Genomic DNA, 18,680 nt, shown 5'->3' on the forward strand with positions numbered 1-18,680 from the left:
TGGGAGGAGAGCTGAACAAAAGTTGCTATTTTTGTTAATAAAATAACTTCTCCAAACATTACCTAGTTATAAGTTGTGCCATGCCAAACCCAAAACTTAAGAAATTACTTTTGGTGAATCATTTAGCTCTTTGCATTCACATCAGACAGTGTTTGACTTTGACACCTAACTCTTTCTCAGTCAATTAGCATCAATATTATAGAGCCTAATTACTGTGTAGCTGTGCTTGCTTTCTTTTAGGTGTGACTGATGGTACTACTGTCAGTAAAATTATTGTCCTTGCGTGTCCTAAGGTTGCTGTTGTGGCAGAGATCAGAGGGAGCACTGTTGATGAAGCCACAAGAAGAATGATGGCCTACATTATGGACAATGCTCTTTTTAGGCAATATAACTTCGTTGGGTGCCATGGAAAGCGGGAATTTCGAGGGCTTAAAGTTTTTGAAGTGCTATATGGTAAGTTCATTAGTTGTAAGATATTTTGTTGATGTTTGAATAACGGATGCTCACTACAGCTGCAGTCATTCAGAATCAACTTTTCTCTCCACCATTGTGAGCGGCTAGCTTCGCAATAACAGAAGTTTGACTTGATTGACGCGGGAATGTTCCCAGTTAGCCTAGCGGTCAGCAAGGAGGCTTCAGCGCTGCATTATGGGATCTGTAGTTTGTATATTATTAGCGCCTCATATCGCCGGGCCATGCATAACAATAATAGTACATCTATATAAAATGATCTTGCGGGCCGGATATAAATGTATGCCAGGCCGGATGTGGCCCGCAGGCCTTGACTTTGACACGTGGTTTAGATAGACTGTACAAATTGTGGAGATGAAACCATCAGCTCATGTTGTTCTGGAGGTTGGTGGCTGCTGGCAGGAATGACCACGTTTCTTTCTGGCTTGTAGCATACTTGAAGAAGTCTCTCACTAAACAGTTTTTTGGTTGCTCACAGAATGTGAATAAGCTCCATGAACTCCAGAGCCAGCCTCTATTTTTTCCAGTGTAATTAGTAACACACTGATTTATCTGATGGCCCTATTTTTGATTTACATGAAAATTATTGGCGCCCGCCTGGCACACACCTCAAGAAGTGGAATCTGTTTTCTCCTTGGTAGATGTAGCCCTTGTTAGGGCTGCTCGATTATGGCAAAAATGATAATCACGATTATTTTCAATGAAATTGAGATCACGATTATTTCACGATATTTATTTAACAATAACAATGCATTGAATAATTGCTTTAAAGATTGTCAAAAAATAATATAAAATAATGTGCAAATTCTGATAACCGTGCAAATGTTTGCAATATAAAAAATAAATAAAAAAATGTAAACATTAATGTTTAGTGAACTTCAAACTACTGCATAATATTTATGCATATAAATAACCAAACATCAAGGCAAGCTGTGTAGCCACACAATGCACAAGTGCATCAAACTGACATTGAGGTATGTCAACTAAAATTGCTGCCTGTACAAAAATAAAATTAAACACTGAAAGTAGTACCTTTTATAAGAAATAAATAAAAACTAGTAGGCCCGAGTCCCATACAATCTCAAAATGGCTCAACAAAACATGGTTCCTGCAACCTTTCAAAGGTTTTTAGCCAAAAACACCAGCCTATTGACATGATCAGGCTTCAGGGATGCACGCAGGCAGTTGACAACATTTCCACCAGTACTAAAGACCCTTTCTGATGAGGCACTTGTGGCTGGGATGCAAAGATATTTCTTTGCCAGGATGGAGAGTCGTGGGAAGAGGTTCTGTGATAGCTTCCACCACCCCAGTGGGTCTTCCTCTGTGTCCAGGGTCCCTGCCTGGAGGTAGGCCTGAAGCTCAAAAGCTATGGCCCGGTCCAGTTGAAGAGCATGTTCTGCACCTGGAGCTGTGCTGTGAGGGGCCTTAAAGAAGCTGCTTAGGCCCTTTTTCCTCTTCTTTTGGTTTGATGCACCATCATCAGCAACCTCCGTGTTACCAACGGGTGTCCCCATCACTGCAGCCTCCTTTAATGGGACAAATATAAAATGACAGCAACACAGAATGAGGAACCAGTTTTATCTGTCTCGGGTTTGGCATTCTAAAATACAATCCTTAAATAATTACTATAAATAATGATAGATAGATGTTTAGTATCTTTATAAATACCATGACGGACTTCATTTCCATTGTCAGTCTGGCTTTTATTGTCTCTTGGCTGACCTCGCTTACATATCTCAGTTTGAACCTTGGGTCCAGGACAGTGGCCATGTCAAGCAACTCTTGTGTTGGTGAGTCACCATACTTTTCATTTAGGTACTCCAGTATTCTCCTCTTGATGCATTTTGAGAGGTCTGTGTCATCATCTTGCTCAGCCAAGATTGAGTTGTTAAATAGGTGGAGTGTTGGTTTTATTAAAGACACACTCACATATTTCTCTCCAGAAAGTGCATCAGTGAATTCAACCAGAGGTCCCAAGGTCTTGTTGATGGCCTCAAGGACATCAATGTCCTGCCATGAGGGGATGAGGTGCTTGGTTCCTTTGTCTTGGGTGAGGACATGGGCAATGGCCTTCTGCTGCTCAAGGACTCTGGAAACCATGGCCTGCCTAGATCCCCATCTGGTTGGACATTCAGTCTTTAAGGAGTGGTCTGGCAGTTTGAGGTCTATCTGTGCCTTTTTCAGCTCTCTCTTTTTTTTCCAACTGAATGAAAAGGTGCTGACCACTTTTTTGCAGACCCCCACTGCACGCTCAATCCTGTGATCTTTCATGGCTCTTTCTATAAAAACATAAAAAATATAAACAAGCATTATCAGGATGATGATTGTCATTTCCTTGAGTGTGAATGAATAAGAAAAAGTGATGGTAGCTTATTTATGTGTTTGTATAATTCATAGAAAATGTGTATGACTGTGAGAATGAATAAAAGTATCTCTGAATTTAAATTGTTTTTTATTTATTATATTCATTCGAACCATTATGTTGTATACTTCTTGAAAGAAAATCACATTATGCATCATATTCAGTAGGAATTAGGCCTACTCACCTATGGCCAAATGTAATCTGTGCCCAAAGCACTGGAGCCTCATCCAGCCATTCAGTTGTGCAGCCAGTATGACATTTGCAGCGTTGTCTGTGGTTATACAGACGAGTTTACGCTCCTCCAGATCCCACGTAGCCAGTGCTTGTTTCAGACCTGCAGCTATGTTCTGCCCTGTGTGGTCTTCTGGGAAAAATGATGTCTGGAGACATTTCGTTTTCATGTTGAAATCCATGTCAATGAAATGTACCGTGAGGCTCAAATACGGCTCCGTGGTGCGGCTTGACCACAAGTCCGTTGTGGTGGCAAAATATTGGGCTGTAGCCACTTCCTTTGCGACACCATCATGACACTCGTCATATAAAGCGGGAATCGCCACTCGACTAAAATAGTGACGAGATGGCAAGTTATACCGTTTGTCCAAAGTGTGGATTAGTTTCTTAAAGCCGGGGGTGTCCACTGTGTTAATTGAGCATTGGTCTTTGGCGAGGAAAAACGTTACCGCGTTTGTTATCTCCTTGTGTCTCTGGGAGCTGGTGGGATATTTAGTCGCGTTGTACATGGTAGCGTGAATGGAGGTCTGTGAGGATGAAGCATGTGTTGTTGAGGGTTTTTCTCTATGCTCCTTCATTGTTTGATCGTATGTCACTTTGTGAGCTGTCTTCAAATGATTGAATAAATTTGTAGTGTTGCCCTGTGATGCAGCTACAACACCGTAGCAAAGTTTACACACTATATCGACTTGATCCACGTCGGACTCCGCGAACCCATAATGTTTCCACACCACTGAAGTAGTTTTACCTCGCTTTTCAACCAACGGCATTCTTTCTTTAGCAGCCATTATCCTCTCCTCTCCAAATAACGTCTGCTTAGCTCTCCTCAGGTACTCTTAATTGATGTGACGCGTGTTCGAAACGCAGAGAGGTGCGCTCGATTTGCCACCTCGCGAGAGTAAAGCACGAGGGAGGGGCTAATAATCGGCTCAGTCATTTTTAATGATCGTTGAAAGCTCAGATCGTAATCGTGATTAAAATTCGATTAATTGAGCAGCCCTAGCCCTTGTTACATTTTACTATTTTGTTTTGTGTTCATTATGAGGTGCTGTACCATGCAAAAAACTGGTTAACCACTTGCCTGTTCTAAGCTCTGTGCCAATCACTGAGACAGCCCACAACACCAGTTATCATTGTAACTATGTCGACATCTTTTAAACATTTGTCTTAAATGTTTTAAGGTAAAATATTTCACATTAATTTAATTTTTGAGTGCGTACTTGGTAAATCATTTTGTAAATAGCTTTTCTGTTTCCATGAATACTCATGGTCTTCAAAGAGTTCAATGTAGGAGGTCAAACAACTTGAACAGCACAACCTCCAAAACAACTTCAGTACTATCGCAAATCTGATTTTGTTTGTGAAAATGCACTAATTTTTTATTTTATTTTATTTTTTTCAGGACCAATGGATTGGTGAATGAGTGAGAAGCTGTGGTTTGCTGCATTTGTTTTTCCTTTAAACTGTATAACATTTATTTGTTATTGTTTTGTGTATACTGTGGACATTTTTGTCAACATGTTCTCCAAACAAAAAATGTATTATATAAAAAAGCATACTGTTTTAAAATTTCATAGTAATCAGTATTAATAAAAAAGATAAACTGGCTTTGTTGTACAGGGGATTTAAATTATAGCTTACTTACATTATCCAAGATTCCATCTGGGCAAACACACTTGGGGCCACCATGGAAACTGAGGACAAAAATAGCTGGGTCTCAGGTTGGTAACCCAAGTGGGCCCCAAGTATCAGACCTGCTTCTATCCATCTGGGCCCCATACTCATTTATTGTCTGGGGCTGATTTGGGACCCATCATTAACCCATCTGGGAAAACACATTTGGGGCCATCATGGAAACTGAGGACAAAAGTAGCTGGGTGCCAGGTGGGTAACCCAAGTGGGCCCCAACCATCAGACCCGCTTCTACCCATCTGGGCCCCATACTCATTTGTTGGCTGGGCCTGATTTGGGGCCCATCCGGGTCCCATCAATAATCCATCTGGGCAAACACATTTGGGGCCACCATGGAAACTGAGGACAAAATTAGCTGGGTCCTAGGTGGGTAACCCAAGTGGGCCCCAAATATCAGATCTGCTTCTACCCATCTGGGCCCCACATATTTTTTTTGACTGGGCCTGATTTGGGGCTTATCTGGGACCCAGCATAAACCCATCTAGGAAAACACATTTGGGGCCACCATGGAAACTGAGGACAAAATTAGCTGGACCCCAGTTGGGTTTCCCAAGTGGGCCCCAAATATTAGCCCTGCTGCTCCCTATTTGGGCCCCACATATGTGTGTTGACTGGGTTCATTGTTTGATCGTATGTCACTTCGTGAGCGGTCTTCAAATAATTGAATAAATTTGTAGTGTTGCCCTGTGGTGCAGCTACAACACCATAGCAAAGTTTACACACTATATCGACTTGATCCACGTCAGACTCCTCGAACCCATAATGTTTCCACACCACTGAAGTAGTTTTACCTCGCTTTTCAACCAACGGCATTCTTTCTTTAGCAGCCATTATCCTCTCCTCTCCAAATAACGTCTGCTTAGCTTTCCTCAGGTACTCTTAATTGATGTGACGCGTGTTCGAAACGCAGAGAGGTGCGCTCGATTTGCCACCTCGCGAGAGTAAAGCACGAGGGAGGTGCTAATAATCGGCTCAGTCATTTTTAATGATCGTTGAAAGCCCAGATCGTAATCGTGATTAAAATTCGATTAATTGAGCAGCCCTAGTGGAAAGCCGTGCACAAATTTAAGTATCCACTGACAGCAATATTACGTCATTCCAAAAATAAAAACAACATGTTAAAAAAAGAGACTTTTCCATTTGATTACATTTTGTATGATGGATTATGCAGGAAAAAGTAGAATTGGGCTGAAAGATCTATCACTTTATCACCTCTTCAGGTTGTAAATTGTGTTGTAAATTGTGTTTTTAAAAAGTAACTAAGTAACTAAGTAATTAATTTTTGAAAATAAGTCATTTTTGAAAATAAGTCATATATATATATATATATATATATATATATACACAGTGGGGCAAAAAAGTATTTAGTCAGCCACCGATTGTGCAAGTTCCCCCACTTAAAATGATGACAGAGGTCAGTAATTTGCACCAGAGGTACACTTCAACTGTGAGAGACAGAATGTGAAAAAAAAAATCCATGAATTCACATGGTAGGATTTGTAAAGAATTTATTGGTAAATCAGGGTGGAAAATAAGTATTTGGTCACCTCAAACAAGGAAAATCTCTGGCTCTCACAGACCTGTAACGTCTTCTGTACGAAGCTTTTCTGTCCCCCACTCGTTACCTGTATGAATGGCACCTGTTTGAACTCATCATCTGTATAAAAGACACCTGTCCACAGCCTCAAACAGTCAGACTCCAAACTCCGCCATGGCCAAGACCAAAGAGCTTTTGAAGGACACCAGGAAAAGTATTGTAGACCTGCACCAGACTGGGAAGAGTGAATCTACAATAGGCAAGCAGCTTGGTGTGAAAAACCAACTGTGGGAGCAATCATCAGAAAATGGAAGACATACAAGACCACTGATAATCTCCCTCGATCTGGGGCTCCACGCAAGATCTCATCCCGTGGGGTCAAAATGATCATGAGAACGGTGAGCAAAGATCCCAGAACCACACGGGGGGACCTGGTGAATGACCTGCAGAGAGCTGGGACCAAAGTAACAAAGGTCGCCATCAGTAACACACTACAACGGCAGGGAATCAAATCCCGCAGTGCCAGACGTGTTCCGCTGCTGAAACCAGTGCATGTCCAGGCCCGTCTGAAGTTTGCCAGAGAGCACATGGATGATACAGCAGAGGATTGGGAGAATGTCATGTGGTCAGATGAAACCAAAGTAGAACTTTTTGGTATAAACTCAACTCGTCGTGTTTGGAGGAAGAAGAATACTGAGTTGCATCCCAAGAACACCATACCTACTGTGAAGCATGGGGGTGGAAACATCATGCTATGGGGCTGTTTTTCTGCCAAGGGGACAGGACGACTGATCCGTGTTAAGGACAGAATGAATGGGGCCATGTATCGTGAGATTTTGAGCCAAAACCTCCTTCCATCAGTGAGAACTTTGAAGATGAAACGAGGCTGGGTCTTCCAACATGACAATGATCCAAAACACACCGCCCGAGCAACAAAGGAGTGGCTCCGTAAGAAGCATTTGAAAGTCCTGGAGTGGCCTAGCCAGTCTCCAGACCTCAACCCCATAGAAAATCTGTGGCGGGAGTTGAAAGTCCGTGTTGCTCGGCGACAGCCCCAAAACATCACTGCTCTCGAGAAGATCTGCATGGAGGAATGGGCCAAAATACCAGCTACTGTGTGTGCAAACCTGGTAAAGACCTATAGTAAACGTTTGACCTCTTTTATTGCCAACAAAGGTTATGTTACAAAGTATTGAGTTGTATTTTTGTTATTGACCAAATACTTATTTTCCACCCTGATTTACCAATAAATTCTTTACAAATCCTACCATGTGGATTCATGGATTTTTTTTTCACATTCTGTCTCTCACAGTTGAAGTGTACCTCTGGTGCAAATTACTGACCTCTGTCATCATTTTAAGTGGGGGAACTTGCACAATCGGTAGCTGACTAAATACTCTTTTGCACCACTGTATATATATATATATATATATATATATATATATATATATATATATGCATATATATATATATATATATATACACGCATATATATATATATATATACACGCATATATATATATATATATATACACGCATATATATATATATATATACGCATATATATATATATATATATATATATATATATATATATATATATATATATATATATACGCATATATATATATATATACGCATATATATATATATATATGCATATATATACACGCATATATATATATATATATATATATATAATATATATATATATATATATATATATATATTTGAAACCAAGGGGTTTCTTTTACAGCTTACATATTTCCCTGCCCTGCCACCTTCCTTTCATCCTTTGACGACTGTCTGTTACAATTGACTTATGAGTCCAGCTTAACTCTTGGCCACAGTAAATGTCCTGCTGATAGTTTTGCCATAATATCATAATTTGTCTTGCAGGTCACGGTGGGCACTTTTGGAAGATGAGTGCATGTGAGAAAGGCCCAGAGGAGCACAGGTGGCAGGCAGGTGAACGATGACATGGCTGCATGTCTCTTTCATTCAGCTGAGCAGCTCAGCTCGCCTTGCTAAGCTGAACAGCAGGCACAGACACAGTGGCACTTCACCTAAATTAATAGCTGACCTGCTCACCGCGTTGCAGAGTGAAGAGTTATGGCCGGAGTGCCGCAGCAGGACAGGCAGCAAACATCACTAACAATAGGGCAGTGGGATGTTTGATGAGGGGAATCAAAGCAGAGGCCAGGAGGTTAAGATGGATGGATTAGCTTTGTTATCAAAGGGGCCACGAGGCGCTGCACTGGCCGTCCTCGCTGGCTTATCATCACATCCAACTGGCTAATCCAATTTCTGGCCTCCTTTGTCACCCTCCTGCATTTGCAGTCATGTTTCTAAATTTGTAGTCACTGACTGGGGTGACACTTTTAAGGATTCCTTAGCTAACCATTAACACAATTTTATTTTTAAACTTTATTTGACCGGTTATTCTTGCATACTTGAAGTAAGAATGAAAATATATCATTCAAATATATTTTAAAGTTACCACCACTATCAAATTCTTAGTAGCTGGCTGAAATTTCCTGATAAATGCTATGTCTCATATACCATGCAGTCAGTGTTGGGAAGGTTACTTTTAAAATGTATTCCATTACAGATTACAGAATACATGCCCCAAAATGTATTCTGTAACGTATTCCATTACGTTACTCAATGAGAGTAACGTATTCGGAATACTTTGGATTACTTAATATATTATCATGCTTTTTACAACTACGTGAATGTATTATTGCTGTGATTTATTACTGTTACTGAAGGTCCGCGGCTCCGAACGGGACCTCTGACTAATACGCAGTGTTGGGGAGTAACATAGATACAGGACTGTTTGGGTTTTGTTTGACAGCTATGTTCTGTTGTTCCAGGTGGCAGCGTTACGGTTGCCATGGTTACAGGGTGACGCTCTCTCTCTCTGCGTGTTTCCTGGGTGAGAGAGAGCGCCTTTTTGTTGTTGTGCTAAGCTAATAGGCAGAATGCTACAGCTCTAAAGAATGTAGCCTCATAGGCAGTGTAATCCGTGCTGCTGGGAGAATGGACTGTCATACCCGTTATGTGTCTGTGAGCGCGAGAAGGGAGAAAAAGGCGAGTGGAAAAGTATAAGTTGTCATCGAGCAAAAACGGGAGCTGGAAGCATGTAAATATAATAATAACCACTGCAGCCAAGAAGAGAGCCTGACGAGCCCAGTTGTAAGTTGTTTTTTTTTTGTTTTTTTTGCCCAGTTGTAAGTAAGCTATTAAGACTCGACTGTACGCTGTGTTCGTGTTTTCCTCCGAAACAATAAGTTCCGTTGGAGCAGCCTTTCAACGCCTCTCTTTGGAATATGCTGTCAAAACCTACTTATTTCCTCATACTTTGACAGCATAGTGTGCTATTGGATAGAGAAGAATATCTTAGACATACCTAATACCTACTCATACCTAATATTGAAGTTAAATGACTCCTGGCTTAGAAGTGTTATGTGGGAATTAATCATTTAGATAAAATCTATGAATCAGTTATTTAATTAAAAAAATGGTTTATACAGGGAGTGCAGAATTATTTGGCAAATGAGTATTTTGTCCACATCATCCTCTTCATGCATGTTGTCTTACTCCAAGCTGTATAGGCTCGAAAGCCTACTACCAATTAAGCATATTAGGTGATGTGCATCTCTGTAATGAGAAGGGGTGTGGTCTAATGACATCAACACCTTATATCAGGTGTGCATAATTATTAGGCAACGTCCTTTCCTTTGGCAAAATGGGTCAAAAGAAGGACTTGACAGGCTCAGAAAAGTCAAAAATAGTGAGATATCTTGCAGAGGGATGCAGCAGTCTCAAAATTGCAAAGCTTCTGAAGCGTGATCATCGAACAATCAAGCGTTTCATTCAAAATAGTCAACAGGGTCGCAAGAAGCGTGTGGAAAAACCAAGGCGCCAAATAACTGCCCATGAACTGAGAAAAGTCAAGCGTGCAGCTGCCAAGATGCCACTTGCCACCATTTTGGCCATATTTCAGAGCTGCAACATCACTGGAGTGCCCAAAAGCACAAGGTGTGCAATACTCAGAGACATGGCCAAGGTAAGAAAGGTTGAAAGATGACCACCACTGAACAAGACACACAAGCTGAAATGTCAAGACTGGGCCAAGAAATATCTCAAGACTGGTTTTTCTAAGGTTTTATGGACTGATGAAATGAGAGGGAGTCTTGATGGGCCAGATGGATGGGCCCGTGGCTGGATTGGTAAAGGCAGACGCCAGCAAGGTGGAGGTGGAGTACTGGTTTGGGCTGGTATCATCAAAGATGAGCTTGTGGGGCCTTTTCGGGTTGAGGATGGAGTCAAGCTCAACTCCCAGTCCTACTGCCAGTTTCTGGAAGACACCTTCTTCAAGCAGTGGTACATGAAGAAGTCTGCATCCTTCAAGAAAAACATGATTTTCATGCAGGACAATGCTCCATCACACGCGTCCAAGTACTCCACAGCGTGGCTGGCAAGAAAGGGTATAAAAGAAGAAAAACTAATGACATGGCCTCCTTGTTCACCTGATCTGAACCCCATTGAGAACCTGTGGTCCATCATCAAATGTGAGATTTACAAGGAGGGGATAGGTTAATTGGATAATCCAAATTGCCACTAGGTGTGAATGTGCGAGTGAATGCGAGTGTGAATGGTTGTCTGTCCCTATGTGTTGGCCCTGCGACAGACTGGCGACCTGTCCAGGGTGTACCCTGCCTCTCGCCCAATGACAGCTGGGATAGGCTCCAGCGCCCCCCGCGACCCTGAAAAGGACAAGCGGAAGCGAATGGATGGATGGATGGATGGAAAACAGTACACCTCTCTGAACAGTGTCTGGGAGGCTGTGGTTGCTGCTGCATGCAATGTTGATGGTGAACAGATCAAAACACTGACAGAATCCATGGATGGCAGGCTTTTGAGTGTCCTTGCAAAGAAAGGTGGCTATATTGGTCGCTGATTTGTTTTTGTTTTGTTTTTGAATGTCAGAAATGTATATTTGTGAATGTGGAGATGTTATATTGGTTTCACTGGTAAAAATAAATAATTGAAATGGGTATATATTTGTTTTTTGTTAAGTTGCCTAATAATTATGCACAGTAATAGTCACCTGCACACACAGATATCCCCCTAAAATAGCTAAAACTACAAACAAACTAAAAACTACTTCCAAAAACATTCAGCTTTGATATTAATGAGTTTTTTGGGTTCATTGAGAACATGGTTGTTGTTCAATAATAAAATTATTCCTCAAAAATACAACTTGCCTAATAATTCTGCACTCCCTGTAATGTTCTTATAAATGCAGCAGTCTAAAACCCTCACTTGTTTATTTGATTTTCAGAAGTCTTTTAAAAATGTTATATTTAGAGCAGCAATAATTCATAGATATTTCATAGTCAACAGGCCCACTACCCCACTTACCAGTACTCTTGACACTATCCCATTCACTAAATTGTCAATTACAAGAACTATTACATTATTTAACATTTCAAAGATCTGTCAGTAAGGTCCACAATTTTAACTGATCTGGAGGTGAGATTATTTCAGGTTCTTGATTCACCTGAAAGGACACTTACTGGCACATTTTATGTTTCCATAGCTTTGAAGTTTTTGTTTTTTATTATTTTTTTACTTCATTTCAGATTTCATGAACGATCGATGTGTCATTTTTTCAGTTCATTTTGCTGTATGTAAATGTTTGTGACAAAGCTGCAAAAAATAATCCCTGAGATTTTCCCTAATTAAATAATGGTAATAACTGTACACACATGAATAAATAGTACTGCATACAGATATATGATGATAATAATAATAGAAGACTAATAGAAGAAAAGAAGGCTGTATCCTTATTTCTCATGGCATTGCTAAGGTCAAGATACCCTTCCTGATAAAAACCTCCTCATTTATCCGAACTTGGGACCAGGGGTACCACGAGCTTGTCACCCCTGAATTGGTGTTTGTTAAATAATAATGAATAAATAATAATGATAAAAATGATAATGATAGCAATGAGGATAAAACTGTTTTGTTTTGTAGAATGATAGACCTGAGCGGTGTTCTTTCATTCCACACGTTAGTGTGCCATAGATGTGTGGTTTACAGTCATTTACATACATACCCATTGTTGGTGCAAGCATAGTACAACCTGACTTATCAATTTTTTTCTCATCTTTCCCCCCATTATTTCATTTATTTGATTTGCTCTCAAAAGACCTTTTTAAAATCACGTTTGGGATTTTCTATGGACATGAAAAGAACACTGTAGAATATTTCAAATCCCTGAGAGGATAATTAATTTTAAAGAACAGCATTTTAATTTTAGTGTAGGTGTAGCCAGGTTAACCATGCGAATATGAAATCAGTAAGACACGTAAATAAAAAATAAATTGGGTTTTCTTTTATTCTCTGTGAACAATCATTTTAAATTGATAGAAAACTGGACTCCATGCTTTAATGGTCCAGCTCAAATCCAGCACTGCTCTATTCAGTGTGTATAGCACTGCCTGGATTTAAAACAATTTACTTCTCGGGTTAACTAGGCTAATGAGATATTCATTTCCTGCAAGGGGAGGCTTCATAGAAGCAAATGAGCTTTCCATTGTCTACTGGCACCCACAGACCCCTTTGTGGAGGCCAGTCTGGATGCAACAAAGGCCGTGAGGGCTTAGATTTAAATGATAATAGGGTTGATCTCTCAAACTTGAAACTATGGTGTGAAGTTCTAATTTATAGCCACTTCCATCTGGTCAATCCTCTTTGAAGGGCATGAGGAAAAAAGTAAATAAATATGCTAACATGGAACTCACAGTGTTGAATAAATGACCAAGTAGATGCTCCATGTTGAGTTGTGACACACTATTAGTGCCTGTTGGGGGATTCTCTGATCTGTTGGTTGTTGGGCTGGTAAGCTGAATTTTTCTTTTGTGTTGCAAGTGCCAAGTTGGTGTGGTTGGGTCATCACAGACTGGCAATATCTGGGTGCGGGGTTCCACAGTATTAAAAACACACTCTGCTTCCTCCTTTTGAGAGAAGAGCATCTCTTACTCCCAATACTGACAGACATATCTCATAATTTTAACTTGGGCAATTTTATCTGGTTATAGTTCAGGTGGTAGAGCTGGTCAACTGCTAACTAGAAGGTTGGTGGTTCAATCCCAGTAGTGAACAATGTGCGACAATTCCAAAAGGTGGTTGCCTTGGTTTCCTTGGCATGCTCTCCACTCCCACTCCGTGCCAGGTAAGCAGTTCCAATGCAAAATTCCATAATTGCTCCACTCCCATGATGCACTCCTCTCCAAAATCTGGTTAAACCACAAAACGGGTAGATCAGTGACGTACTCACAAAACACGAGGAAACAGCGTAACTGCTTATAGCTGGGGGCTTCACTAACTCGACAACTCAACTATCCATTGTCGACTGAAGGTCAGCCACCCAGTAAAGTAGTGGCCGCTGATGTAGATGATCAGTGGAAGCTGGTGAGACCGGATAGCCGACAGGTGTGGCAGACCTCCACGTTGAAAACCTTTCTGGCCACTAACTGGCCACACACATACACACAACATGACAGTTGTGTTGTTTTGTTTATTTTATTTTTGAGCAATAGTGATACAGTCAGAGTCAGAGAGACTTTATTTATCCCCAAGGGGCAATTAAGATAGATACCTTGCCGACATAAAGTTACGTTGAAACCAACACACCATTGTTTTTCTTGTGACATTACCAATAAGTTTGATGTGTCACATGGCCCTCTTCCTATTGAAAAAACAAAAGTTGTATCCAAGATGGCCGACTTCTAAATGGCCACCATGGTCACCACCCATCTTGAGGAGTTTTCCCCCTCACATATACTAATGTGCCATGAACAGGACTTTAATATCATCAACCATTCCCATTTTATTACGATGTATCCATATAAATGGCCCACCCTGTAGATGAAAACATATTTGCAACAGATTGCATGTAATTGCCAAGTCCACTCAGTTCAGTCAAAATTGGTGTCCTGGTCCGGCGGCGTACGGAGCTCTGTGGGAAAAAGCAGTACATTCACTTATTCCCTATTAGAACTTGGCATTGTTCTCATGGCACCACTGTTCATGCTGAGCTGATAAGGAACTGTATGGAGATTTTGTTCATGGTCACCGAAAAAACCCTGTTAAACATCATGGATTATCCTGACTACTCTCCACCACATACTCGTCAGGCTGCCTAGCACTTCTGATTCACCGCTGCCACAAGGACCGATACCAGAAGTCTTTCAGACCACATGCAATAACATATCCAATCAGAATGACTGAATGATTGTATTTATTTATTTACTAATTTCATGTTATTATTGTTTTTTGTTCTTGCATTTTGGCTGTTAGGAGCAAAGTGCAATATAGAGAAATCCATCTCCAAGGTTTGGGATGAATTGCAGCCTCAAGTACAGGAAATTAAGTATGTCTTGGTCTTGTTTACAAGTGGGGGGGAAAAGTGGAGAAAGATATTGACAGATGGATTGGAGCATGACTGCAGATGCTGTACCAGTTTGCTGTAGTGAAGAAAAGCCTATTGATTTACTAGTCAATCTTATCGTTGTATGGCTGGGTCAGATCTGAGTTTCCTTCAAAAAATATCGGCGTTCACACTTCAAGACTAAGTCTGGAGTACAGACATCATGGTCTCCCCCAAAAATCCCTCCATAAGCTTCAACTGGTTCAGAACTCTGCTGCTCGCATTATCACCAGAACCCCCTCCTTTTTTTTTTTTTTTTTTTGTTTGAACCCCCTCCTACCAGCACATCACCCCTGTTCTTCAGGAACTTCACTGGCTCCCTGTGAAATTCCGGATAATTTTCAAACTTCTTCTGCTCACCTTCAAGGCCCTTCATAACCTCGCTCCTTCTTACCTTTCTGACCTGTTAACCACCACTTGTTCTGCCCGTTCACTTCGTTCTTCTTCTTCTGTCCAGCTTACTGTACCTTCCTTCCGCCTCACCACCATGGGAAGCAGAGCTTTCAGCTGCTCTGCTCCCAGGTTGTGGAATTCTCTGCCCCCTGAAATAAGAAATATTGGTTCTCTCCCCCAGTTTAAATCCCAACTCAAAACTCATCTGTTCAAATCTGCATATTCACTGTGAATCCACTGTTTGTTCATTTTATCTTGTGCTTTATTTTATTGCTCTTATTCTGCCATTGTTTTACTAAGTGTTTTATCCTATTGTAAAGTGTCCTTGGGTGACTTGAAAGGCGCTCATAAATAAATTTTATTATTATTATTATTATTATTATTATATGAAAGGGGCTGCTGCCCCAGCACACTGAAAGGAGCCAGTTGAAACAATCTTAATTGTATGAGACCCTAGGACAGAACCAGGACAAGATGGAAAAAATATGCATCCATCTGATTTATTTATCCTATGATTTAATCTTTCTTCCCTAGAAAAGGCTGACGCGCGTTACTCAGCAGAACAATTCTTTCCATACAGTCCATGCTATCAAGAAGTTTATAAGGGTGAATATTGCTGACTGTCAAATTCTGTAACAACTGAGCTCTAGATCTTCCTAAAGTCTAGACAAAAGGTAGATGGATCTACATGTAAAAGAGCTGTGGATGAAAACCTGGTAAAACACAACAGTGTCATGTTTCTGGCGTTTGAGTTTGAACTTTTGAGTTTTGTTAATTCATGATTGTTTTGGCTTTTGCTTTGTTAGTTCCCTTTAGTAAACCCCTTCCTGTTCCCTTGGTCTTCTCTGCATTCATCAGTGTTAAGTCTGTCTCTTCCTAATTTTTATGTACCCCTTTTATTTAATCTGTACTTGTTATGTGTCTCCCTGTGCAGTCCTCTTGTGTTAAGTTAGCCATGGTCCCTGTGGTGGGGTGTGGTCTGGGCCTTGGCTGAAGGGGAGGGGTGGTGCAGTGGGTTCAGGGGACAGTGCACAGCACAGCTGGGATCCATCATTCCAATCATGCCTTCCCTGTTTCGGTAGCTGCCAGGGCCTGGGGAAGGTGTTAGAGTAGCTGACAAGTAAATAAATGTTACAAAGGAGGGCTGCATGTATCAATTATTTTAGTAATCAAGTGTTCTATTTATTATTCCATCAATTAATCGGATAAGAAATACTTATGTCTCATTGATGAGCAATAATAAATATTCAAAAGGAAAAAAGACGGGTATTTGAAAATGACCTGCTCATTGGTTTCCTTTTTAAAAATTGCAGTGGTTCGAAGTTTAATCGCACACAAGATCTGTAAAAAAACATTTGATTGTATTTATCTGCAGTATTCACATTTAATTTCAATACTTTTTATGAAGGGGGCAGCACGGTGGCATGGTAGTTAGCACTGTTGCCGCACAGCAAGAAGGTCCTGAGTTCAATTCCACCATCAGGCCGGGTCTTTCTGTGTGTTCTCCCCGTGTTTGCGTGGGTTCTCTCCGGGTACTCCGGCTTCCTCCCACCATCCAAAGACATGCAGCTTGTGGGGATAGGTTAACTGGATAATCCAAATTGCCACTAGGAGTGAATGTGAGTGTGAATGGTTGGCTGTCCCTATGTGTCTGCGTGGTTTAGTGTGTTAGAAATTGAACAAGTATGTGTGTCCTTTTAATCCAAGAAATGGAGCTGCACATTGAGTCGACGCAGACCACCATGACTTGAATGGTGTGGAAGGTTGCAGTGTAGGGTTAAAGTGGAATGTATAGTCCCACAAATGTGTCCATCCATGCACACTTTTCAGTCAGACAGAGGGGGGGAAGGGTTTTCACTTACCCAAGATGCACTCCCATGCAGTCCTCTAAAATCTTGACTGCATGTTGCTGGAAGCAGATGAGGTATGCCACTGCTAAATGTTGATTGGCTGACAAGTGGGGTAGAGGCTAAAGACTAGAGAAGGCAGCAATAGCACAGTTCACAGGGTATGGGGGAACTGTGAAAAATCTTCAAAGATCTAAAAAAATAAAGCATAAAAAGCACAGACAATGATTGTAGTGGACACTTTTTATAGATTTTAACACCGTTTCACTTCAGCCTTAGTATGTTATAACTTTGTTCTCCTCCGCAGCTGGCTTACGGAAGAAGAATGGCCCACAGACCAGTTGTAGCACACACTTTGCCACCATCTGACAGCAGAGTTCACTGCAGGACGATGGGTAGTACCTGGAGTGGAGCGGACAGCGACCACGATCCTTTTCAGCTTAAGATGAGTTTCCGGTTACGTCACATGTTATGACGGAGATGTCCCACAGAAGCCTAAATCAAGCTGAAGAGAGGCCAAATTATCAGTAGCATTACAGTGGATCCTTCTTGTCACAAATTGGGTTAGAGTTTAAATTTTCTCTTAAACAACTTGGGACGATGTTAAAAGTAGGAATTTTTTAAAAACTTTTCACACTTTAGTGCTTGTTGTTCAGCTGCTCCACATCATTTGCATTACTTTGTAACTTCTGTCACCTCTTAATGATGTTATGTGAAATAATAGGCTTACTATGACAGAGAAGGAGCAACTCCCATCTCTGCCTATCTGTAAAATTTAGTACCATCGAGGAGCTTTTTTCTTTAAAAACATTTATCACAGTTAAAAGTATGCAACTCAACGTATATTAATTAAACTGGTGCAAAGACATCTGCAAACTTTGTGATGTCATGTTGAATTATAATAATGTGTAACTTAAAAATATGCAGAAGTTGTTTCCACTTAAAGTGATCTGACAAGTCAGTTTATTTGGGTCCCCTCAATCAGAGAAAATAGTTTTCAGTGCAGAACTGCAATCATTAAAATTCCAACAACATCCCCATCATGGGGACTGAAGTGAAAATGATTATAAAAGCTCTAGAGGTAAAGTGGGTCACTTACTGATCGAGAAGGTTAGTAGTTCGATCCCTGGCTGCTCAAGTCTGCATGCCAAATATCCTTGGGCAAGATACTAACCCCAAGTTGCTGTTTGATTCATCGGAGTATGAATGGGTTTGAATGGTAAATGGAAAGCCATAGAGTAAAAATGCTTGTGTAAATGAGGCATGCTGTACAAAATGCTTTGAGAGTGCAAAGGTGCTCTATAAGAATCAGTGCATTTACCATTGAAATAACAACTTTGAATGGACAAATCATAATGTTTGTAACTAACAGAAAAAAATTGGGTCATGCTTCATAATTCAACTTAATGCTGAACAAGTAGCAACCTGGCAGAGGATGAATTAAAAACTAAATCCTACCCGTCTCAAACATAACCTCCACATCTGGTTTTGAATCTTTGAGGAAGTTTGTGTGCAATTATGTTTTCTATTTCACTGTTTTTCTTTTTAACCCTACATATTTATTAAATTAAAGTGAAAAAGATGAATGGAAAATTGGGAATTGTTTTGTTGATGTCTCCATGGTCAAACTGACTAGTGTTT

At 40.6% G+C, this 18,680-nt stretch overlaps 1 protein-coding gene across 1 annotated transcript; it reads right to left on the minus strand.

Annotated features, from left to right (window-relative positions):
• Positions 1–1,589: 1,589 nt before the first annotated feature.
• LOC113028873 (zinc finger BED domain-containing protein 1-like) lies at positions 1,590–3,673 on the minus strand. The gene is made up of 3 exons (XM_026179305.1): positions 3,021–3,673; positions 2,206–2,753; positions 1,590–2,000 (listed from the first exon to the last, which is right to left on the minus strand). The coding sequence occupies exons 1-3, from the start codon at positions 3,643–3,645 to the stop codon at positions 1,590–1,592; spliced, it is 1,584 nt and encodes a 527-aa protein (XP_026035090.1). The 5' UTR covers positions 3,646–3,673.
• Between the last annotated feature and the right edge of the window lie 15,007 nt (positions 3,674–18,680).

This window comes from Astatotilapia calliptera, chromosome 9 (assembly GCF_900246225.1).
Source record: "Astatotilapia calliptera chromosome 9, fAstCal1.2, whole genome shotgun sequence".
In the NCBI taxonomy this organism is placed as follows: Eukaryota; Metazoa; Chordata; class Actinopteri; order Cichliformes; family Cichlidae; genus Astatotilapia; species Astatotilapia calliptera.

Excerpts from the sequence above, each read along its gene's own strand:
- LOC113028873 (XM_026179305.1), bottom strand. The coding sequence starts at position 3,645 with ATGAAGGAGCATAGAGAAAAACCCTCAACAACACATGCTTCATCCTCA. Across the intron at positions 2,754-3,020 it reads CAGATTACATTTGGCCATAG|AAAGAGCCATGAAAGATCAC; the intron begins GTGAGTAGGCCT and ends ATGTTTTTATAG. Across the intron at positions 2,001-2,205 it reads CAAGGTTCAAACTGAGATAT|GAGGCTGCAGTGATGGGGAC; the intron begins GTAAGCGAGGTC and ends GTCCCATTAAAG.